At 40.3% G+C, this 24,771-nt stretch overlaps 1 protein-coding gene and 1 long non-coding RNA gene across 2 annotated transcripts in view; one reads left to right on the top strand and one right to left on the bottom strand.

The window, feature by feature from the left end:
• LOC109308389 overlaps positions 1-1,350 on the bottom strand; it is a 69,976-nt gene extending 68,626 nt beyond the window's left edge. Inside the window, exon 1 of the long non-coding RNA XR_002100598.1 lies at positions 1,340-1,350. This is a non-coding gene — a long non-coding RNA (uncharacterized LOC109308389). The remainder of the gene's footprint in view (positions 1-1,339) is intronic.
• The window catches only part of LOC109308388 (importin subunit alpha-3-like), a 24,503-nt gene extending 427 nt beyond the window's left edge, over positions 1-24,076 (top strand). The window contains exons 2-8 of the mRNA XM_019532665.1: positions 15,532-15,576; positions 17,784-17,873; positions 17,972-18,001; positions 18,140-18,192; positions 20,158-20,253; positions 20,439-20,524; positions 23,955-24,076. Of these exons, the coding sequence (XP_019388210.1) occupies positions 15,532-15,576; positions 17,784-17,873; positions 17,972-18,001; positions 18,140-18,192; positions 20,158-20,253; positions 20,439-20,524; positions 23,955-24,061 (507 nt within the window). The 3' untranslated portion in view covers positions 24,062-24,076. The remainder of the gene's footprint in view (positions 1-15,531; positions 15,577-17,783; positions 17,874-17,971; positions 18,002-18,139; positions 18,193-20,157; positions 20,254-20,438; positions 20,525-23,954) is intronic.
• Positions 24,077-24,771: the final 695 nt, after the last annotated feature.

Raw genomic sequence — 24,771 nt, 5'->3', positions numbered from 1 at the left:
GACGCCACGCCGCGCCCCGCCCCGGGGTCCCCGCCTCCGCTTCTTGTTTCTTAATTTATTTATTTTTTTTCTTTTTCTTTCGGCTGTCGCGTCCCGGCCGAGCGCAGGTTTTTGTCGCCGCGCCGGTGCTGGGGCGGCTCTCATTGTGTACGGGGCAGCGCGGGGCGCTTCGCACCGGGCCGGCCAGCCGCGGAGGAGGCCGCGTGCGCCCTGACTCAGTCACCGTCAGACAGCGGCTGTCTAGGCCCTCACGGCCCCTGCGGAGCTGCTGCTTCGGGGATTCTCGACCCTTCTGCCCTGGGGTTTCTCAGTGTGGGGGGTGGTTTTGCTTCATTGGCCTTGCTTAGGTTTGGGGGCTGCTACATCTATTGTCTTGCAGGGAACCGAGGCCCACACAACTGAGGTTTGGCACAGAAAATGTTTTATATTCTAAGCCAAGGCCTTGAACTACCAGATGCTGAAGTATTGGCACCATGTGCTGACTGGGTAGAGCTGTTTAAGAACTGGGTATCTGTGTGCTGTGTTCCTTTTAGCTTCTTGGAAGCCTCAATAGGTGGCCCCATGTGAAGTGTATTACCATAGTTTATTCACCATGTGATATGATATATGGATAATTGTACAGATCTGCTTATGGAAGTAATGGATGTGCTTGCCTTGCTATCGCTGATGGAAATGAAGCCTCTCCGTCTCCTAAGAGTAACTCAGTATTCAGCAGTCTCTAGATTTGGGGGCCCCTTAGGTCAGTATGTCATTCACTTTCGCTTACCTGAAATTTTGGATTTATTGAGAGTGATTTGAGTGTAAGGTATGTATCATAGATTCACCCCAAAGCTGAGTTGCCTTTTCACTGTGTGGTGACCAGAAATTTCTAGAGGCTTCTGGTGACTGGTAAGTGCTGGGTGGAAGTGATTTAGGAAGCCTGTTCGGGAATATGCTTTGTTTCCTCAGGCCTGGGGAGAGTCCAGGGCTCCTAGTGCTTGTGGAATCAGCAGGCAGCCTGATCTCTACAAACACTGGCAGGACTCTTGGGAGAGCTAGGATGTAGTCAGTTAAAAGGATAAGAGTTTTTCTTGCCATCTTATTTTTGCTTCCAAACGTATGTTCAGTTTTGCTTGTATAATTTTTTTCTCCTGTATAATAAATCCTTTTGCTGTTTTGGCTCCTCCCTGAGTGCTTGTGGAAAGAGTGATTTCTGAGTAAGTGATATGCTGGGTTAGCTCTTTGTATGGAAAGGGGGAACCTATAATGTTTTCCATGTCCCAATGGGGAGGCTACCTGGGGCTGGCTGAGATTGTCTTACTGCTGCTGTGGAGTCTAATACAATGTTAGTGGACTGTACTGGGGTAAGGAATTATCCTCGGGCAAACTCTGTCTGTTCTTTGGGGCAAGGGGCAGCACAGTGGGGAGAAATACAGAGCTGTGGGGGTTGGGGGGTAATCCCCTGCAGATAGGTTTGTGACAGTGGCTTGAGGGCCATTTATCTTGGATGTCTTTTCTATAGAGGAGTTGATTTTCCCCCCTTACAGGCAGACAGTGCTTTGGGTATGTGCTAGGTGCCTCACATGATTGTCTTCCAGTTACATCATGAAATTACAAAAGCGCATTCATATCAAAATACTGATGCATACAGATACGAAGATGACAAAACTGAACTCAGCTTCCCGCTAACTACAAATAGAGACTAAATACCACAGGAGTAAATCTAATTTGGAAAAGTATCCATGCATGGCACATGGTGAACCCCAAGAGCAACTTGGTTTCAGGGTAAATCCATACAATGTTCAATTAATAAACGTCAATTTTAACGTTAAACACAAACAAATGGATTTCTGTTTTGTTTAGAAATCACTGAAAGTATTTACTGGGTCCAGACAGTAAGAGTTTTGTTTATTTTTACACTATTTTGATGACAGTTTATTTGTACAGTTATTAGTCTTTAAAAACAATAACAATTAACAAAAAATTAAATGAAGAAAATATAAGCTAGAGTTTCTTGTATCATTACTTTTTCTGATGCCTACAGATGACATGTTTTGTAGGTCTTCTGAAGCTGTATTGAGTATATGTTAATCCTGAGGTCTTTCTCTTAATTTTTTTATGGCCATTATAATTTGGATAATTAAAAAACCCAATAATGTGCTGGCACCTCATATTTCAGTTCAGTTGCTGAAACATACTTTATCTATTGAAGGGAGATGTGCCAGTTTAAGGAGCATATATTTATTGGGGAAAAAATGTTGCAAGTAGCCCCTAACATTTGATGCGTCTGAAACTTTGTAGGAAAATACTTTATTTACCTTGTTTACTTTGAACTTCATGCAGTCTTTCACTATTTTCCCTGTTTGAGGAAGTGAGGGGATATTTTAAAATAGAAAAATGTGATTGTAAAACCACTAAAATTTGAAGGGGCCTTAGTGATGCATGTAAAAACTTTCTTCTTAAAAATGATTACATTTCAGGAAGTTTGTGTTCTGTTAAGTATGGTACATTTTCCTATCTGGTATTATCTAAATAGCCTTGTACAAAATGAAAAACATTGTTTAGCTGTGAAGTCTTGTTAAAATTTAGAGACTGACATCTCTCCAGCAAATCTTGGAACATTATGCTCAGTACCTAAAATAACTACTGTGGCTGATTTTATTTTTCATACAATGGCTCAGGCTTGTGACTATTATTTTTATTTATTAACTGCTTATGCATCACATTTTTTCATTAGATCATGAGATGTTAGTGATGACTGCATTTAGTTAAGTATTACATTAGTAACTGTTGATTGTGTGTAAGCTGATTCTTAATGCAGTTGTAACATTTTGTTCTTAGAAGAAATCTATTAGTCAATCCATGTAAGAATCCAGGATTAATTAGTTAGCTCTTTTTAAATGGTACCCTTTTAATAAAGTTAGGGTATGGGCACCTAGATTACCACAAGGTAAAAAGGACTAGGCATGTATATTATCTGTCATATGGTCCACAACAACTGCTTGTGTGTGCACACTCTTTCTTTGTGGGAAGTGCTGGTCACTAGAATCTTAGTTTCATTTACTGCAGGGTAAGAGTGCACACAGGCAGTTAGAGGGTTTGACACAAATCTCATGAGAAATCTCTGCACTTCTTTATCTTGTGGTAGCTTCTCTGTGTCCACGCCCTCCATTTTACCTTAATTTCTTTCCATTTACACACTTCTGTTTCTCTCTCCTCTTCCCCAATGTCTTGTATCACACTAAAATATATCATGCTCTCTGGTGGTCTCATGCTAATTGTGATATTACCTTTTACAATAGTTTCTCACAGGTAGAGAGACTACTTAAAATTAGTGTTTATGATACAGCAGCAGAAAGAATAGAGAATATAGGTTATTTGTGAAGCAGCTGTATAATATTGCTGTTTATATTGCAGTTATGCACTGATACAGTTGTCAGTCATCACTCAGTTTGGATTGTACTGAAAAGAAAACATATGAATCTGCTCTATTTCTATTCTTTATTAGTGCTTTTCTTTTTAGAAAGGCAAGAAAGAAGGTACTTCTATGTTTACAGCTTTTAATGTGCTGTGCTAGATAATGAAACTCTTAAACTTCTAATTCACATGCTCACTTAAGCAGATGCTGGGCTGCACATATCATACCAGTGTTTCTTGACGTATTACATAAAAATAGTTGGCATTTCTTCTCATTTTATGAAGTTTTACAAGTCTTTCATGCACCCAAGTATTGGACAGCGTATGTGTATGGACTTGTTCAAAACCTTACCATTTGCTTCTTGTACTGAAGTACTGATGAATATGCAAAAAGTAGTTTATGACAATGTTATTCAGGAAGAGCCTAAAATGATCCTTTTGCCTTTTTTGCCTTTCTGTGTTCTGTTCTACCGTCAGCCTCATCTCTCTCCAGAATCACTACACCGCCAATATGTCTGTCATCAAAATAACTACCCTAGAAAAGTTTACGGCATGTCAGAGCTATTATGTGGACACCACCTCAGATTTAACCACATGTAGCATTAATTGAGTGCTATACATAATACATTGATCTAAAGTTGACACATCTTACTGATAGTTCAGTTGGAGCTGTTCAGATTTATTTAAGTTACTATGGCTTAAACAAAACCAGACTCCACAGAGTAGCTAGCTTTGTTGTATGCTTTCTCCATGTACATGCTAACAGAAATACATGTTGGTGTTTATGAAATGTAATGGGAATGTAAATTGCAGGCAGTAAGAGCATTGGGCAAATGGGTGTGTTTGGGTATAGGAGGATGAGTTGCTCGTCCATCTACTATGGGTATGGATATAAGCCTGTTTCCTTTATATGCATATTCATGAGTCTTGAATCCAAATATTTGGGATGTATAACCCTGCTGTAAAGAACCAAACTGGTATTAAAACAGAGATAAATAAAAATAGTTCAGTGTCCTTGCTTAGGTAATTACTGGTCCGATGCCATTTTTTCCCTCTGTGAACTTGCACTTTCCAGTAGATTCTAGGAAAATTTGAAAAGCTATTGGGTTGCAAGGAGAATAGTAAGGTACATAACAGAAAGGGTTTTTTTTGACATACAGTGAAACTTGTGAGTTAATCAATGCCACATTGATTCTATAACATTCTAGTTGCTTAGTTGGTATGCAAATAGAGGAATAGTATTCAGAGGCATAAGTAAGAGTCTACTTAAATTGCAGGGATATTTACCAATTTTGTAGGTTCATGATGGCAGAAAGTTTTAATTTCATGGTCATTTTGCAGCAGCCCCGCCCCTTGGTTCTGATTGGTGAGGAGGACCAGGCAGGGAGAAGAGGGACGAGGGGGCCGCTGTGATCTTGTCTGCTGCCCTTCATGCTAGCCTGCCAGCTGGTATCTTCCCTTCCTGGCAGCAAGGACTGCTGGGAGCCAACATTTTATTTTTATTAAGATTAGTTGTTGTTTTTGTTGATTTTTATGGACAGTCCCAGATTTTATGGTTTTTGTGAAACCACAAATGAAGTAGGTCTTGAAGCATAAGTTTTCGCAAGCAGTAGCTTACTTCACTATGTGTTATGAATGGACCTGCAGGGAGAAGATGCTATGAATGAATGCTCTTTGCCAGTCCGTTCATAATATCTGACAAAGTAAGTTATTGCTTATGAAAGTTTATGCCCCTCTGAATTAGTTTATAAGGTGTCATTCTGCCCTGCCATGTGCCTGACTTCTTCAGAGTAACATGGCTAACTGTCTCTCTCTGCTCTTAAATTTTCATGTTGCTATTCAATTCCAGGCAAGGATGGTTGCAATACAACATTGTTCTATGTACTCTGCTTTGCTTAGTTTGTATGAACTAAATTAATTATTGTGAATTTGTAGGGATTTTTACTGTTAACACTACTAATTAGGGCTGTGTATTTGACTGGTCAAACAGCACTTAGTCAATTGATCATTCAGCTGTTGTTAAATAATGTTCAAATATTTTAAACTTGAATTTCTTGAAACATTGAGGAGAGAGACTTTTACCTTTAGTAGGTCACACACTTACACTAATTACAAAAGAAATTATTTTCACTTGCGAAACAAAATAAAATTCTGACATGGTAATGAATTCTCATAATAAATGTTAAGTAAGTGTAAATTGTGAATGATATTCAAGATTGAACAATTCTTCTTTTCTAAATGGAAATAAAGTAGAGATGCATCAGTACATCAGTCCGATATTGGATGGGCACAGATATAAAGAAAATTGACTGTATTGGAAATTGGCCTGATGTGGCCAATAATTTGGCCAATAAGTGGCGCATGCATGTGTGCAGCTGCAGCACAGTACGTAGGCAGTGAAGAGCACAGCCCGGCAGCTTGGAGCACTGCATGCAGCTGGTAATTCTGTTGTGATGGAGAGGAAGGGAAGGGGTGTTGGGGGGCAGATCAAGGCCCCTGCAGTGAGGGAGGGAGTGGGGCTGGGGCAGCAGCTGGGGCAGGTACTACCTGGATGGGTTTGAGGTGGAGCCACGAGTGGCTCATCCAGGGGTCACAGGGATGGTGGGGTGGCTCCCACTGCTGCATGCACCCCGGATCTGGATGAGGTGGGGTGTGCTGGGGCTGCGAGGGGATCTTCCCAGCAGAGAGGGCTGGGTCAGGGTGCACTCAGGGCGGGGTGGGTAGCACTGGAAGAGTGAGCCTATGATGAGTTTTTGGGTGGCTGCAGCCTTCCTGCCCCTTCCCAGTGCCACCCCAAGCTCAGTGTGGCCTGGCCCCAGCCCACAGCAGCAGCAGCCTCCCTGCCCTGCACAGTCCCAAAAATCTCTGTTGGAGCACCCCTAAAACGAAGTGCACAACTGTAAAAAACAGCAGTTATTTTTAAAACGCAGCTATGCTAAGTGGTCAAGAGAAAGGAGGTTGGGAGAGCTCAGAGAGGAACAGGTGAGGAGAATGCCTGCCTGTAAGTGTAATGTGAGTCTGTGCATGTCCTGACTCCTGCAGGACTAAAGCACAAGGAGCCCCCACTCCTGTCATTGCTAGCAGACACTATGGCCCCATCTACATGTGCAGGTAAAGGCACCATACAATGTAAAGCATGATCCACCCAATCATGCCTGCCATGCCACGTGCATGGCAGGAGGCATGATTGTGGGATCTAGCATAACATCCTATCATGCCTTTTTATGGCCAGTACATGGGGAGCCTGGGCAAATAGGGGACTCACAGTTCTGGCTATGCTTATATGCAACCAGGGCTGTGAGTCCCATGTACTGGGGGACTCGCAGTGTTGGCTGCATGTGGGCCTCAGCTGGCATGGCAAGTTGCCTATTTGCCGAGGCTTCCCCTGCATTGGCAATAAGGTGTGATGGGGTCTTGCACATGCTGGGCACAGATGGGCTGTAAGTCCCGTCAGCTCTGGGGAGCATGGTAGGCACTCAGTGGCTGGGAGCTGCTTACACATGCAACTTAAAGTTGGGTAACTATGAGCTATAAAGTTAGTATGTAGCTTTCATGTCTAACTTTGTAGCTGGTTGGACCTTTTTATGATGCGATAAGGTATTTTGCATGTATAGCTGGTCTCAGTTTAGCTGCAGAATTAACCTATTGATTGTAAAATAGCTGTAATGTGTGGAGGGGTCTATAATGCAATAAAAATGTAGGCTACCACCTACACAAGGGCTTTCTTGGCTTCATGGAAAATCTGACAATTTTTGATCATGGTCAAATAATAGGCAGTCAGTTGATCAGCTTATCAACCCTACTACTAATAAGATTACAGTAAGACTTTTTGTTCTGGTGCTTCCCTTCCTTTTTGATGGGCATACCACAGATTAGCCCTGCACCCTCCCTGAGTGCCCTCTGATCCCCTTCACTTACCTGATCATCTCTACTTTCTACTTCCTGCTGTTCCTTCCCCAGTTTGCTACATGCCAGTACATGGGCTGCCTGTACCGCTTGTGGTATGCATGCTACAAGTTGGCTACCCCAGTCTAGAATAAGGCTTGATATTTCCCTCATTTCTGGATTTGTGTGACCAAATGAATGTGGTTGTCTGCTTACAGGCAGTTCATTTTGCAGACTGGGAGCTGGATATCCCATCCAGTAGGCCAATACCATCATTCTTGGGTTCTTTGAAGGAGAACCTCTTAATTTGTTCAGCACCAGTGCCTGGATCATGTATATGCTAGCTGAATACAAGTAATGTGGTTTTGTGTTGCTCATATTTTCTGCCTTGGGAGATATCAGTGCAAGTACTAATTGTGATTTTCTTTGTTTACTCATAGATAAATGATTTGCCTTCCGAATACTGGTGTTCAGGGCCCAAGAGGACAGTAAAGCATTGTTTGAATGGTGTGTTTCTGGAGGACTGTGATGCCAACTTAAGAGTGCATGCAAGCTGAAAAGAGTGTAGGCAGAGGTGTGCTAGATGCCAGGGGTGGCTAGGCAGGTGAACAGTGGATCTGGAACAGTGTGTTAAGAATCATGAGGCAAATTAGTGCCTCTTGACATGTTTAACAGTTGTTTACTAAGAAGCTAGAATATATAGAATACCTCTGGAAATAAATTACATTTTTGCTTCCAAATGAAGACCAACCTTTCAGGCTCTGATCCTTTGGTGCAGCCAAGGAGCAAACAGATTGGTAGGGAATGTAAGGGATGGCTTTTATATTCTTTTGGTGTTTGGAAGCTGGTATTTTCTGAAGTTAGATTCTTTTGTGCTAAATTCTGGCAAAGATCTCTGGCTTATCTTGGCTCTTCAACAGAAGTAATATAGACAGAGAAAAAGACTGTGATATTAGGTGCATGAGTGCAGCTGCAAGCAAGAAAGGATTTGGTTGGTAGGTATTGGAATGGTGAGCTAGGTGTGTTCAAAAGCCATAGCTTGAAAAGTGCTAAAGCAGAAGACTGTCATCTGTTAGCTTGTTAGTATCACAATTTAACAATACAGGCTAAAATGGGTCGACACCCCCTGACATGTGTGCCGAGTGTGGCACACAAGGCCATTTTGCTTGGCACAACATGGCCAGCTCCAGCTGTGGGTAGCTGCTGCCAGCAGCGGAATCCGGGCTGTTCCCAGCAGGGCTTGCAGCATCCCAGCCACCTGCTGGGAGGAGCCCGGGATTCCGGCTGGCAGCAGCTCCCCAGAGCCAGGGCTGGCTGCAGCTAGGAGGCTTCAAACAGCTGTGCCAGGCTCCAGCATCAGCTCCACGCCGGCACATGCAGGTGCACCCCTGGGCAGGCGGTGGAGAAGGGGCCTGAGGCAGCGCAGCCCCAGTCTCTCCCCTGCTCCCAGCACAGAGGTGATGAGCCGGTGCAGCTGTTTGTAGCCAGTCCGGGCTCTGGGCAGCTGCAGCAAGCAGTGGGTACAGTGCAAACAGCTGCGCTGGGCTGTACAGCTCTGGCATCGGCTCTGTGCTAGCAGCGACTGCCTGGGCCCCTCAGGGCAGACAGTGGGGTTTGCTATCCTAGCAGCCCTCAACAGTTCACCAAAACTTGGTAAGCAGCCCTCAGGCTGAAATAATTGTCCACCCCTGGGCTAGAGAAGGTCACAGTAGTGGCAGTATTATTGCTCAATGTCTAGGGGATTCCATGCAAAACTCTGTAAATGTATAGGCTGTCTAAACAGATATCACATTTATTTTGATTCATAACTGTTGAGCCTGTTCTGTTAAACTTATAACTGATTAGTTGTAATTTCAGTATTTTAACATGTTTGTGATGATCTGCACCAGTCACACGTGGATGAAAAACATATATAACTCAGTGATCAGTCAAGTTCTTATCTTTTTCTCAAATCAAATTGGTTTCAGCTGTTGTTTCTATACATTTATTTACCAGTCATTTTTGTCCTATAAAATTATAGTCTCAGATGCTCTGAATTTACAGACTTGCCACTTTACTCTTGTTTTATTTCCCATAGGTGCTAGGCAGTTGTGATTTCCCCTCACCACCACAATTTGAATTGCATGAAAAAGAAAACGTTTTTATTTCATAGTGCTACTGAGCTTAGTTACACATGGAGATGGCTTATTTCAATTATATGTGCCTATTTACAAAATTCTAAATGTTTTTGTGACTGTTGGCCTCTTAAATTGTGCATTGCTTTAAAAAAAAAATTAACCCTGAGGAATGCCATGTGTATAAGTTAGATTTTATACTACTAGATTTTCAGTTACTTTATTAACTTAAGTATAAATCCTGACATTGTTTTTAATATTTTGTTTAAAGCTTTCTAAATGTGTGTCTTATTTGCTGTTCCTGTGACTGGTACTTTTTATTGTAGGACTTAATGTACTAATGGATTGTGCCTCTAGTCCAGCTGTCCTGGGTGCTGCAGCTGTGTTACATAGGATCTTATGTTGTGGCCTTTGGTATGTTAGGAAGCTGTTACAGTTTTTTAATTTTGCTTGTGGTGACCTGTGTCCTTTACTCTGTTTTGTGTCTTGTCCCCAGGCATAAAATAGCTTTTTGTTGTTGTTCCAGCTTTTAATAAAATTACTTTCATTCTCCTGCCCCAACTAAAACATCATTTAATCCAAACATGGTTTGTTCAATAGAGTAAAATGAATGTTTGAAATGCATCAGGTATGATCTTGCTTGTTTTATTATGAGCCTTGTGTTAGGGATATAAATATTGTTTTTAAAATATTTGTTTAACCTCCTCTAATTATAGGTTAAACGATTAACCTACAACACTGCAACTGCTGGGAGCTACTCCTAGAGCCCTTTGACTGGGGGAAGGGGTGGAGGAGGCAAGCCCAGCCAGACAACACAATCTAAGTGAAGCCTGTAAAGGAGCAGTTATGCATTTAATTGATGAGGAATTAGCAAGGATCCTGGTTTTCTTTGATTTTAAATAAAATCGCAATTTCTTTAATAACCCAAGCCCAAAATCCATGATTAAAATAAAAAGCCACTATGCCTGCCTGCCTGTAAGTTGAATACAATGTTTTATTGATACATTTACAATTTTAAAGCAGTTTGGAAGCCTATCAGTGCCTCAATCACGATAATAAATTCTAAATACCTGTAAATCTTGGTATTTGGTTGTGGGATTTTATCATGGAAGATCAGAGCTCCCCCTGCCCCCTTCATTCACAGAATGCATGTCCAGGGCTCTCAGCCCTTTTACCCCAGCTGCCAGGGTTACAAGGCCAAGGACCTGGGTCTGAGCCCTTGGCCCCCTGCTCAGACCTGGGTCTGAGCCCTGGCTGCTGCCCATGGGAGGTGGTGGCTGCTGCTGCAGAGTAGCAGATTCTGGCACCCAGCATGGCAGGGCAGAGTGGGGCCGGGCAGGGAAGTTTCTTGCTACTGTGAGCTCTGTGCTGCCCTAGTGAGGTGTCCCCTGCCTACCCAGCAGCCATGAGGGGCACAACCCCATGCCACTGCTGCTGCAGTTCTTGCAGTCGCAGCAAGGAGCTTCCCTGTGTGGTCCCACTCTGTCCTTTTGCGCTAGGTTCTGCCTACTGGGCTGTGGAGGCCCCAGGGGAGGGCAGCAGGGCAGGGAGACCGATCCTGCAGTGGGCAGCACGCACATAGATCTGGGGGCACTCGGGAGTGTGTGCAACAGCGGGGAGCTGGGCCCCAATCCCCTCCCTGGACAAGCTGCCTGTGGCCCTGTCCTGTTCCCCACTGGAGCCTTATGGCTGCACATTCTGGCCCTGGGACCCAGGTGCTGCCCGAGTGGACAGCAGCCCCAGCCCTGCCTAACTCCCTCCCTCCCTGTGTCAGCCTCAAACCCCCGCCCCTGCCAGACTTACCTGAGGGAGCTGCTCTCCAGGCTGCCTGGCAGCTATGTGCATGTACATGCACATGGTGCCTCTGGCCTGACTGCCCTTCCCCGGTTCCCCCCAGCCTCTTGCAGGCTGGAACTCTGCCAGCCTGCAGATTGATCATTTTAAGGGAGAAACATGCAGATTTTGCAGGTTTTGCAACAAGCAGTCTGCCCTTTTCTTGGGTAAACGGGGAAATCCACTTTTTTTCTGTTTTTCCATGCGAAATGGAAAACCTGGATCCCAGGTCATTAAGCTGCTAGCCGTTTTCCTCTTAAGCTATGGGTACTAGTCTCCCTTGTCCCTCCTACATCCCTCTCCCCACCATCTGGTTCTTCCTTCCCCGCCCTCCCTTCTGCCTGTCCTGGTGCCTTCTGAGTCCTGCTGGGGCACCCACCCCAAGCTGAAGGATAAACTGTAAACTAACCTGTTATCACTGAGCATACCAGTTAAAGGATTAATCATTTAACCTTTCACATCCCTACCTTGTGTTAAGCTGGAAGGATTTCCCTTTCTAGAGGACAAAGGGGGTGGGGCGGCACTTTTATTTGCATGTTGGCAGTTAGAGGAACATTCCCTATTAAATTGTCTTTGAATGAGAAGGAGATTAGTGATACCTCTTTTCCCTCTTTCCCCCGCCCCTCCCCTTATCTCACACTTCACTTTGTCAAAGGAAGCTTGTTCTATAACAGTTGAGAGCACTTTCCATATTATGTGTCTTGTTTAAGTCTTCCAGGAAAAATTAGGTTCTTGTAAAACAAATATTCCTCTTCAGGAATACAGATTAAAATTTAATTTTGTCAAATTCAAATTTCAAGTCCTAGTCTTTAAGCTTCTTCCTGGTTATATTGCTGGTTTGCAGAAGTCTTTCTTTTAGCAATTCCTTCCCTCTGAGCTTTCTTTTAACACTGTTTCTTGAAATTGTCAGCTTACTCTACACAAGTCTACCACCATTTCTTCATTCAAACCTCTTATTAAAATTGTGTTTTCTTTAATTTTCTCATTCTAATTTAATATTAAAACAAGATTCTTTTAACAAATTAAAATCTCATTACAGAAAAAATTGCTCTTACTGTCTTGCAGATGGAATGTATAGTGGTTGCTTTCTGAACTTGAAGTCAAGTCAGGCATCAGAGTTGAGTATTTTTAGCATCTGCAGCGGCTTCAAATTTGTCTCAACTGCTATAACTTTATAGTCATATTATTCTATTTAAGTACATTTCTGCTGTATGAAAGATACCCAAATTACTATCAAAATTACAAAGCTGGCTTCTTACATAATTCCTGTACCGTAACTGCTACAACACTCCAGTTGTAGCACAACACTCGAGACATATTTCAGATATATGAAATATGCTTTTATTTTGTTGCTTGTTAGGTTTCTTCTGTCTAAACTTTGTGCAGTAATTTAACCACAGTTATTAATATATCTGCCATTCTAATAGCAATACTAGGTTACAGCAGAACTGACTGAGAAACCTGCCACAGTAGGTAGCTTTTATATTGAATGATAGAACTTGTACAAGTGCTTCTGTGTACAAAAGCATGTATTTAGACCAGGGCATCTGAAGGATGTGCTTCAGCTGAGTGTGTTTCATTCAGGAGAGAACATTTCTAGCTGTATCTAATTAGTAGAATTAGATTATGAAGTGGGTTTGTTTGTAGAAAATCTTTTTTCATAATGACTTTATTGGTGCTTAAGCATTAAGATTATAGAGTGAAGCACTTAAATAAGAAATAGTTTTAAAGTTGCATGCACAAACTGAATGGATTCTGGCATCTGTTACATTGCCTTATTGGGACTCTTCGTCTTGGAGAAGTGAAGGCTCAGGGGTGACTTGGTGGTACTCTGTAAGTGTATACGGGGTGTGCATCAGGAACTGGGAGAACACCTATTCACCTGTGCTCCCCAAGGGAAGACCAGGTCTACTGGTCACAAACTTCTAGAAGACTGTTTTAGACTGGACATAAGGAAAAACTTCTTTACAGTCCTAGTCTCTAGAGTCTGGAATAGACTTCCCCCAGAAACGGTGCAAACACCTACTCTAGATACCTTTTAAGAAATTCTTGGATGCTTATTTTGCTGGGGTGATCTGACCCTAGCTGACATTCTGTTCCTTGGGCAGGGGGCTGGACCCAATGATCTGGCAAGGTGCCTTCCAGCCCTAATGTCTATGAAATCTATGAAACTGAATGCAGATTGGAGACTAGTGGGGAAAGCTGCATACTTATTCCTTTGAATTTGGATTGAATACTATTTTCACAATCTAGATGAGGAATAGATTCTTTAAGACGATAGTTTGATATTCTGGAGCTTGATTTGGTGTGTGCAAAGGATTATGTGACAGTTGTCTAAGATAGCAGGATCACACTGACCTAGAAGATCTCTTTTCATTTTGAGTTCTTCTGATGTGAAGTGGCAAGTGAAGAAATCTTAAGTGTTTTGCACAGTTTGTGCAGTGAGCGGAGATTCATAGAAAAGATTAAATATTACCTTACTGCCTCATTCATTGTGAAGCAGTGTGCAATAAATCAAAGTATTGGTGAGTTTTACTGTGTGATAACAAGCTGCATCGTAATCCATACACATGGGTGAAGCACTAACACTGAAATCTTAAGGTTGAGAATCAAAAAACTAAGCATACCAGTCATGAATTCAAGTGAGTTTAAGAGCAATTATCAAATGCTCTAATTATGGTTCATACAAGGAAGTTAAACTTCATTGGTGCATCTACCCATGTAGTTAATACGAAGCAGTAAACTGTGGACCAATTCAAGCTGGACTAAACTGTTCCCAGGTGCAGCATCTATATGTGTACCCGGGATAACAGTTTGAGCCAGGGCAGCAGAGTAGGCCCCTAGCTGGCCGGGCTGACCAGATGTAATTTACATCTGCGGTCAGCCTCTGTACATCCATTTCAGCATGGTAAATGACTCTGTACTGTCCCCAACAATATTATCTTATGGCAGAGTTTTAGTTTACTAATATCAACCCACATGTAGACAGTGATGCTTTACTGTGGAGCTAATTAGTCAGCTCTGCAGTAAAGCATATGTTTAGATGTGCCTTATATGATTTGAATGCAAGCAGAGTAACTTTACTTCCATTGCATTAGTCTGCTGCAATAGTTTGTTCAGCTTTAAGGGCAAGATCTGCAAGAGGCCTTCTGGTTTGTGACACTGAGTCCTGGGCACCAGGGCAAAATTAGTAGGCTGTTGATTCAGTTATATACCCTTTAAAATGCCTGGGGGGAATTAGATGCCTTTAGAATGGGTTTCAATAACCAGTATTGGTAAGCTGCCCAAGGGCTCCAGTAGGGGACAGGGGCTCAAGATCTTAAGATTGATCTTACTTACCCCCTTTATTTTAGAAACCAAACAAGGCTCCTATTTTTCTGTCAGAACGTGGCTAGAAGAGATGGTGACAATGTCACTGTTTTTCTAGGATAGCCTTGTGGTTAGAGCTTGCAAGTGGAATATAGGTGGCCAGGGTTTAATTTCTTCAGGGGATTCAGTGTATCTCCCTCCCCCAACCCCCATCTTCCTCTACCCCAGGTGAGTGACCTGATCTGCAGACCAAGCTGTTTTGTGAAAGTGGTAGAGCTTTGCAGATCATTAGATTAATTGGGCCAGAGAGCAAGTGTGTTTGGTCTGGCAAATAATGCAGTTGAAACAATATCTGCGAAATGACTGCTCCTCACTAGTTTGTAATAATATTTGGAATAGTTTTTTTATTGTTGCCATGTTATGTGATTATAAAACAACTTGCTTGTTCCCATGGTCCTGTGTTAAGTATATCATTGATTTATTTCTGTGTTGTGCCCTCCCCATTTGATTTCCCCCCCCTTCATTTTACATTGTAGACATCTGTTAGCATGTTCTTAAATAGTAGAATAAAGAGTTAATTATTTGAAGTGTTCAGTTACCCAAACTCAGGACATGTTGCCAATTTGTGTCGTGAGTGTTATGAATGAGAGCAGAGACAACAAAATAATTGTTAAATATTATTAACAATTAAAGGGAGGCCAACAATTAAAGGCAGGTTAACCTTTTCAATGATTAAAATAAGGAAAGGACCTGTACTTGGATACATGTTCATTTAATAAGCATTTCATTGACCAAAACTGGTTTATAGTAAAGGAATTAGTTCCTAATTAGTTTCCTAACTGACTTTATTTTTTTTATATAAAAAAATCCGATTTTGATGGCCTCAGTTGAAAGAAAAATGGTTTAATTAAAGTCTTAAATATAGGGAAAACCATAATGGTCACTAGGTCCAGATTTGGAACATTATTTAATTGTTCTGTCTTCAACTTTTCAGACAATGAGAAGACAACGAAATGAAGTTGTTGTGGAGTTAAGAAAGGTGAGATCAGTTAACATTGCTCCTTTGAAAAATAATTTGATGTCTCAGAATTTTGAGTTACCAATATCTGTATGATCACAGTGCATATTCTTTTGTAGATCTTTGTGAAAGATGCTGCCAATCCTTTTTATAAAATTTGTGCAGACATTTGGACACTTTCAGTACAAAGGAAGCTTTTGAAAGGCAGATGTTACCAAGTCAGAATCTAAGAACTTCACCTAAGTTGTATTCCTGTAAACTAGTTGAAGAAGTTTTATTTCAACTAGTTATGCAAACTTCTGTGATCCAAATAATTGTCTCATTGATAATCAGCCCATATATTATTCTTTTATTTGTTGCTTGGCTCAGATTAGCTTAATGAACACGTACCAATTGCCCCATCCGGTTATCTGATGTCTAAGAAATCCTTCAGCATGTGTGGTGTTGAAAAACTACTCTCTGTATTAGAGATGTCAGACATCCCATGGACTGGCTCCGACCCGAAGGGCTGCTCACAGGCTGGACCACTTGCTCTCAAAGGCTGGATTCAGCCTATGGGGTTTATTGCTGTGGTTGCCAGAGTCCCTGTGGCAGTGAAGTTAATCCCTACTGTTTGGCCTGGCTTTGAAACCTGGGGAGTTAATGTTTCTCACCTCTCCTCCCTTTTTCTGCTGCTGCTTAAATTGGTATCTTCAGTTGCTGCTGGTGACGGATATCAGTGGCAAGGGAAAAGGAGGGAGGGGGCAAGTAGCAGCAACATTAACTTTTTGGGTTCCAAATTAAAGCCAAAGCAGCACCCATATGACCCATGAAAAACCCCAGGGTCAGGATTCAGTCTGTAGGGCCCAGTGAATTTGACCCTTGCTCTATATCCTGGACTTTGCTTAGGTTTTATGTAAACTTTGCTTCTAATAATGAAGCGATATTACCATGAGCTATCCTCAGTAAAATACAAATAATAACTGTTTTCCTTACTATGTGCAAATAAATTGGGTCAAGGCTACTAATTCTGACGCTAATTCAACAATCAGTCATAGTCCAAAGCATACTGAGAGGCAAGGCTTAATTGCCATAAACCTTAACTTATCTTAGCCAGTTGAGCAGAACAAAGCCACCATGCAAAGCAGGGTTGGGTGACCTTTATAGTGACAAAAATTGTGTGTTGCCTTATCTTTTCACCTGCCAACTGCTAGAGGAGGGATCAGTGGACTGAACTGGCAGGCTTCGAACTCATTACAGGAGATTGTCAAGCACACCCAGAAGTTAGCCCTGTGGGGGAGAGAAGAATGGCAATAATTGCTAGAGTGAGCTGAGCAATCATTCTTAAAATAATTAAAATTAGTATAGGCAAGTCTAGAGCAATTGGTGTGTGATGGGAAAAAAATTGCAAAGGGTTTTTTTAATACTTCCTATGAATTTTGAAAGGAGGGATTGACATCACAAAAAATACTTTTTATTAGTTTTTTGAAGATACAGAAACTATGGCAATAGGGTAATAGATTTTTTTTTTTTTTTTAGTAAAGCACATTTGCTTTTATCTGGACATGTTTTATCAGATATACATTATTTCTATGTTTACTATTCTGTAAGAGATCTTTTAATTTGCCAACCTGTTATCTTCAGCACTTGCATCATAATCTTCAGGCCCTTAAGCTTCATGAGATTCTGTAGTTCCGTCATAACATATTTTGGGATACCTGGCTGAGGTCAGAGGAAGTTCTATAAAGATTTTGGTGATGGGGAGAGAAGTCTTCAATTTGTCTCACTTGAGACTTTTTACATGGTCTCACTTGCACAGTTTGGCCCAAAACAAGAAATCTTCCAGTATAACTATCCAAAGTGAGATGCATATAGAAATGAAACTGCTGAAAATGGCTGCCTTCAAAACTTTAGAGTCTTTCAGATTTAAAAAAAAATTGTCAGTGGTTACTGCTGAGATGAGCAGGAAAATTTAGAAAGTTTAGCAGCCTGAGTAAAGGAATATGGGTATCGGTATCTGTGGGTCATCATTGCGCCACTACAGTACATTCTTCATTGCTACTGGTGTGTATCAATAGATAACTATACTGTTCTTCAGAAAGGTAAAGGTAAATGTCTGTACTACTAAAACACATTCCTGTATGCTGAGTTATTAACATCCATGACTCTTACCAATGCTTTAAAAATCTTCTTAGCCATTGCAAAAATGCCGAGCTTCTAAACATAGCAAATACATTTTTTCTTTAAAGAACAAAAGAGATGAGCACTTGTTAAAGAGAAGAAATGTACCCCATGAAGATATCTGTGAAGATTCTGATATAGATGGTGATTTCAGAGTGGTAAGAATTAATCATTTGTGTCCTTTCGTGTATATAAACATATAAAAGTTAATTAGTAAAAAGCCTTTCTAACTTTTCTGTCTGTTTCTTTTTTTAAGCAAAACACATCCTTGGAGGCGATAGTACAGGTAAAAAAAACAAACAAACAACCCGAACCCTTTTTCCCTCTCCTGGTCCCCCCCCCCCACCTTTTTTTAATCTGAGCCTTTTTGATCTAGTGACAAATGTAAGATGCACAAGTTCTAAATTTACTTATTTTACTACAGAATGCTTCAAGTGACAACCAAGATGTACAGCTAAGTGCAGTGCAGGCTGCAAGGTAAGAGCACAGTTTACTCAGACCTACAATTCATGTAATGATATTCAACCAAGAAAATGAGTTTTAGCTAAAGTGCATTGGATATGTCAAATAATGATCAAGTTAACTAAATTAAGTTCCTTTCAGAAATACCTTCAAATCGTGATAGTCATAGCTAGAATTTTTTTTTATGTAAAAGCAAACTGATCTAACTTGAGACTTCAGTAAAGTTGAATTTTGTTTATATTCTTGTGAGTTTTAGGATTTCTATTAAATAAGTCCTCATTTCAGAGCAAGTTGAGTGAAGTTGGGCTATCAATTGTGTTTGTGTATAGCTAGTGGACATAATTTAAATTCTGAAAATGGGTATAAACTTGAACTTTCCTTTTTAATGTGTCAAGTATGAAAATTCATTTACAGACTTTTTGCCCTCATTTATGTAATCAAAACTCTACCAGTATGTTCACTGACAGTAGCAGTGTTGAAAGCACTGGGCATTTCATTGTTTGTTGGACACTTAAAAATCTTTAATCACTGTGTTTTACACTAATTGAATAATAAACGTCCGCTTTTCAATAGATTTGTGGACATGCATAACTTTTGTGCTTAAGTATTTTGAGGTAGTGAGCAACCATCATTCTGGAGAGGCTTTAAACATTACTGAAAACTATCCTTGATGAGTAACAAACAAATTTCAGCTATGTAAAACAGACTTGTCCCTGAGCAGTCTTCTTCTCGGTAACAGAATGTGCCCACTTTTGCCCAATGACAAGCTAAAGCTAAACCCTTAATTTCACACTCAGTACAGCGGAGCAAAATTACCATGTCTTGCTTGCATTAATCATGTTAGCTTTTCTTCTTTAAACTGAATTGGTTAAAAAACAATTGTTAAACCAATGTAACGTATTTGTGTTGACACAGCCTCAAAGCAGAGTTACTATTATTAAACTAAGGTGTGAAAGGTAACCAGCTTTTCTTGCCTGCTGTTCTGCCACTCTAAACATTGAACTTAGGGGTAGGCGGAGAAGTAGAGATGAAACTTGTCTCCAGTTTCCCAAAATGCATAACTAGATATGTGGCAAGGGCAGAAAATTGAATAGCGGTAGCAGAAAATAAACTGAAGTTGTCTGATTCTTGGAGTGAGAGTCTTGAGCTGTCGGTGGAAATAAGACTTGTTATAGTTCTTCAGTAAACCTAAACTGTTCTGTTCTGCTCTTGAACAGCAATGAATGCTGAAGGTTTTTTGCAGGAACTAGGGTATATTTTTAAACATATTGGGTGTCCATTTGCAACTCTCCTGAAAAGGAAGCGTTTTTGCTCACTTGGTAATCTAAATATCATCTTCTGCAGTTATGTTAGAGTGGGTATCCTACAGTTACTGATTTTTCCACTCTTCATAGTGCTTAACTGGCCATTATTAAACTGTTGAAAGGAGATTTCATTTTGCACTGTCTCAGGCAGGGGCCCATAAAGCAATTCAGTACTTATAGCAGCAGTGGAAAACAAATCTTTAGAGGATGTGTTTGACAAACCAGTAGCTCTCTCCCTCACAAGAAAGTTTGGAGTGGGGTAGAAAATGAGGAAAGGAATCTGCTTCTAAATCTCTCCGTACTCTTTTTTCGTCACCAGTGGTTCTCTTAAAGTAGTGTCACTTAAACTGAGCCCCAATCCTCTACACACTACGTGCATAGTGAATAAGATGAACAAAAACATGACTGAAAATCCTTGTCTCCTTATGTCCCTGTGCTGCTCCATGTGAGAGGAAGATGCTTTGAAAATGGATCATTGACTTCCTTGACATTGTCATGATTCTAGCATTAGTTATAACCCTTATTCCCCTTACCAGTGATATTTTAGGTTAAATGAAGAGGTGGCTGAAGTAGTGTAACTAAGTTGCTAGCTGTGTTAATTTTCTAAAAATAAATCATATTTTGGTCTCTGGGATTCTGCTTGCAAGCTTCGTTTTTATTTTTTGTTCCTAAACAGAAAGCTTCTTTCCAGTGACCGCAATCCACCAATTGATGACTTAATAAAATCAGGAATATTACCTATTTTGGTGCACTGTCTTGAAAGAGATGACAAGTGAGTACATATTTTCTTTCAAAAATGAAAACGTTAGCTGTAAAACTAGTTTGGAAAGGCTAATCCTTTGCTAAATTATTGCTGTAAGAATTCACAAGTGTCTGCTATGATGCCGTGTTACATGCTGATGGAAAATGCATGGTTCAGTAAAACAAACTCCTTTTTTTTTTTTTTTTTTTTTGTAGTCCCTCTTTACAGTTTGAAGCTGCATGGGCTTTGACAAACATTGCATCTGGAACCTCAGAACAAACACAAGCCGTAGTTCAATCCAGTAAGTTAATTTGTCTTTGATAATCAGTAATGCATTTCACTTGCACACTGAGATCTACAAAAATATGAAGATCAAATAATACTTTAAAGAGCATCCGCACCCCTGTTTCTCTCAAGCATGTTCGCCAATCCACATTATAGGGTTGGTCCTTTCATGCGATAGCCAGGATGGTTGAAACTGAATTGTCAATCACAGGCACGTCGCTGAAGGACCTGCCCATGAAGTCTCCTGCCAGAAGTTCTACCTCTTCTCTGGCAAGCAGCATCAATTGAAGCGCACACCTGCTTTTGTTCTACATTTTCTCAGATTTTAAATTCAGTTGGGTTTGCAGATGGTGAGTAATCTCTTGTGGGAACTCACGCTGTTTTAGCAGAGTTAATATCTGCTGGTTTCCAGTCTTCAAACACTTTTTTTAACTTTCCCTTGAAGGGATTACCTACATGTGAGGGAGAAAAAGGTGCAGACTAAGTCCAGAGGATATCACCTTTTAGAATTCAATAGAAGGACCACATTTGAAGACCAGATGTGTCCTTCATGTGTTTAGGAATCTAAAGTTAGGAATGAATTGAACTTCCCCTAAGTCACTGAATAAAAGGGGAGAGTTATGCAAGTCTATACCCTAAATATTTCTTAGGTCAAAATGCTACTGGAACATCAGTTTTTGAGTAAAGCTCAATAGAACTTTTTCCAGTATTGAACTTAGTAAGGTGCTTCTGTATTTTGAGGTCTGAACCTAGGAGTACTAAAATAGTCAAGCAAGTTTTGTAACTGAATTGAACTCGAGAGTCCTATAGTCTCTTCCTATTTTCTCCTACATCAACTATTTATAAAAAAAACTTCTTTTCTTTATTTAAAAATTCAGAAAAGTATACAGGTAAAACAGAATGGAATGTCATAATACTGTTACAGTAAAAGCTGTGTCATCCAGTATCCCCCGTTCCCACAAAATATGCCGGTTAGTTGAGCAGCCGTGGCTGCTGCTTCTCACGCTGCATCTGGGTCATCCATCTGCCCCTCACGGGGCCCTGTGGGACAGGAAGCCAGGTCCTGCACAGCCCCATGCAGCTTGTTATGCCCTTGGGCTGTGGGGGCTTGGCATTGCACGCTGCTTTGACCCGAGCAGTGGGGGCTTGGAGAAACTAGAAGTGCCATGGTGGGTACTTTCTGGTTTCACTTTCTTACAAGCCAGCATGCCGGTTAGTGGAACATGCTGGCTTGTAAGATGCCAGTTAACAGAACTTTTACTGTACTAGCCAGAAGCAGTATGATCAAATTTTAAATGTGCTAAGTACCAATATAAACTGGCAACTTTTGATATGATCTAATTTCAAGAACTTAAAGGAATCTTTGAAAACTCTACATTGGAAGCTGAATTCTTAAGTGGCTGTTCGAAACAGAGTTGACTTGGGTGACAATACCGTGCCTAAAATTTAGCAATCTGGTTTGAGTGACACATTTGACTAATTTGACACAAGCATGAGTAATTTAAATTCACTATTTTGATTGGCTTATCCTGTGATAACAAGGAAAAAATGTTTCTTTTTATTGTAGTAAGTTTGCAGTCATTTGACAACAGCATCTATTTATTGCTGGATTTGGTTTTAAAAAGGATTTTTAAGTCTTACAATTTTTGAAATAACCTTTTGAGGTCCACTGTGATCTGACAAAAGAGATGCTGGGTGGGAATGGAAAGCTATTTGCATAGAAGTAGTAGATTCATTCTAAGTATCAAATGACAAAACTGAAAGGGAAAATATTGCCAGGTCAATTAAAATCATAAATCTTTAAATATTTGTATTTTTGTTACATTAAGGGTGCATTTACATGTGACGAGCAACTGTGTCGCCATAGCTATGTGCTCTCCCAGCATAGTGTGCCGCTACCACGAAGGAGCTGCTAAAAATAACCATGCGCCATGCGTATTACCAAAAGAAAGTACTAAATCATGGTGCAGTAACAACGTCACCATACCGACACATCTAGATGTGCCCTTAAAATAATATACAACTTATTTGTTAACAAAGAAAAAAAATGTGTGCTTTGCAATGGTAGTGGATTACAAAATTCACTAAGCTTTGTTCTTGTAGTTCTGACAAAGCCCAATGAAGTCAATGGAATATACATCCTGTTAACTTCAATGGAGTTGGATTGCTCTTTTAAAGAACAAGTAGCTTTTATTAGTATTTTTAACATCCCCTTCCAAACAGAGGTATAGAAATGGTATCTGCTCTACATTAAGATATTTTTAAGCATCCTATTTTTCCCATATTAAAGCTAACTTTTCAGTGGACCAAAAACAAATATTGAATTGACGATTGTGGTATCTTCTAATGGTCTTATTAGAAACAGTGTATACAGAGATTTAACTTCATTAGAAGTTTCCCTAATTAAGCATTATGGAAATATTTATTCTTTGATAATGGCTTATAGCTATGAAAACCTTGTCTGCTTTGCTTGGTATTCATTGGAAACGCCTGGAATATTTTCCTCTGGTTACAAAGTGAGATTGTAATTCCTTTTGCTTAACATTGAATAAAACTTGCTTAGTCATAGTATACTAAAGAAATGTAACATGGGATTGGTGTTGAGAAAAATATTTAACTGTGAAACAAAGTTTTGTTAAAATTACACCTGCTTACCACACAAGCAAGTAGCTTTGAGATAAGGATTTGACATGTAGTCTTGTTTCAAATAGTTAATATGTTTTAAAGATTGGTTTACTTAAACCAGTAACTACTTGGGAGCCGGCTCCTGCCCCTGATTTTCCCCATATGGGGTAAAAGTGCAAGTGCCTTGTTCTTAATAACGACTATTTAAAGCTGCTACTTTAGGCAGTCCTTGGGTAGTCATTTATTGATGATATTTGAAACTTCAAAATCTCTTGTAATGGTAAATTTGGCCTTCCCTTTAGTTTAGGGAAATTTCAATTTCACACTGAAAGAATAGGGAAGACAAGATATAGGAAATAGCTTATGTTGCTTTGTATATCTTGAATAGTTTTTAGAGATCTTCATCAAAGATTCTGAATAAAACTTCCATTGATAACAGATGGAAAAGAATATCAAAAATATTCTTGATGATTAGTAACCTAATTTGCTTTGTGTGTGGACTTTGTCTCAGACATTTTTTGCAGAAGGTTTCTGATGGATACAGTTAAATGAATAACAAACCTCACTGCAAATTTAGAACGAAGCTACTGGAATCTTTTACTTTTACAGACCTGTCTGTGAAAGAACATAAAATAAAAGGTGTCTTAGGATGCATTGTTTATACTTTGGCATATTTTGGAAACAGGGTCAAGCCTCATTAACCAGAGAAGGTATTACCCATGGGATAAAGGAAAGCCAGTGTTTCACTTTAGAGCTAACTATATGAATGAACTCGTCTTTTTCAGAGCTAAGACTTAATAATGGAATGCTTTATTTTTCAGATGCTGTGCCACTTTTTCTGAGACTGCTGCATTCGCCCCATCAAAATGTTTGTGAGCAAGCAGTATGGGCTTTAGGCAATATCATAGGTTTGTGTCACTTAGTATAACAATTCAAAGCTGCTTTGCAAATCAAATTCTTAAACTGGTTAGGATGCTATTTATTAAGAATTGGAAGTATAATCAACCAGAAGTTGAATAGAGTGATTATTCAAATGGGGCTGGCTCACATACAGAGGGGTTTTTTTTTCTCCAAAAAGTGTCTTGTATTTAATTCTTGCTTTCTCTAATTCAGTTCGTCTAGCACTCTCATCTTTCATTCCCAGCAAAGTAATGTTAGACAAAAAAGATTCAAATTATGTAAACTGCACTAACTGTCTTTCGTTTTGAAGGCTGGGAAACTTTGGAGTTTCATCTGGCCAAGCCATTTTGACTTCTTTAAATCTTCCACTTTCTGTTCTTTATTTTAAGTGATACTCACATTTTATAGTGGTGTAGTCTAAATTTATGCCTGTACTGCTGGAAGATGGATCATTCTTTTAGTGCCAATATGCCTTAGAATGCATATTTTGACATTGATTAGTTCATATCAAACTAATCTTAAAACTTCTCTAGTTTTGCTAAAATGGATTCTTACAAAATTGTGTATGGGATGACGCTATTTTCTGTCCTGTCAGGAATACAAGTTGAATACTGCAGTGAGGATAACTCTGGGTGCTTAGTTGTGTGGATGAGGGGGTAGAAAGCACCCTGTTCAAGTTTGCTGATGACACTAAGATGTGGGGGGATGTGGGTGCACTAGAAGGGTGCAATAGGCTAC

The sequence above is a fragment of the Crocodylus porosus genome, unplaced genomic scaffold, assembly GCF_001723895.1.
Source record: "Crocodylus porosus isolate Cpor-Errol unplaced genomic scaffold, CroPor_comp1, whole genome shotgun sequence".
NCBI lineage: Eukaryota > Metazoa > Chordata > Crocodylia > Crocodylidae > Crocodylus > Crocodylus porosus.
The sequence above is the reverse complement of the archived record's forward strand: the minus strand, read 5'-3'. Positions and strand labels throughout refer to the sequence as shown.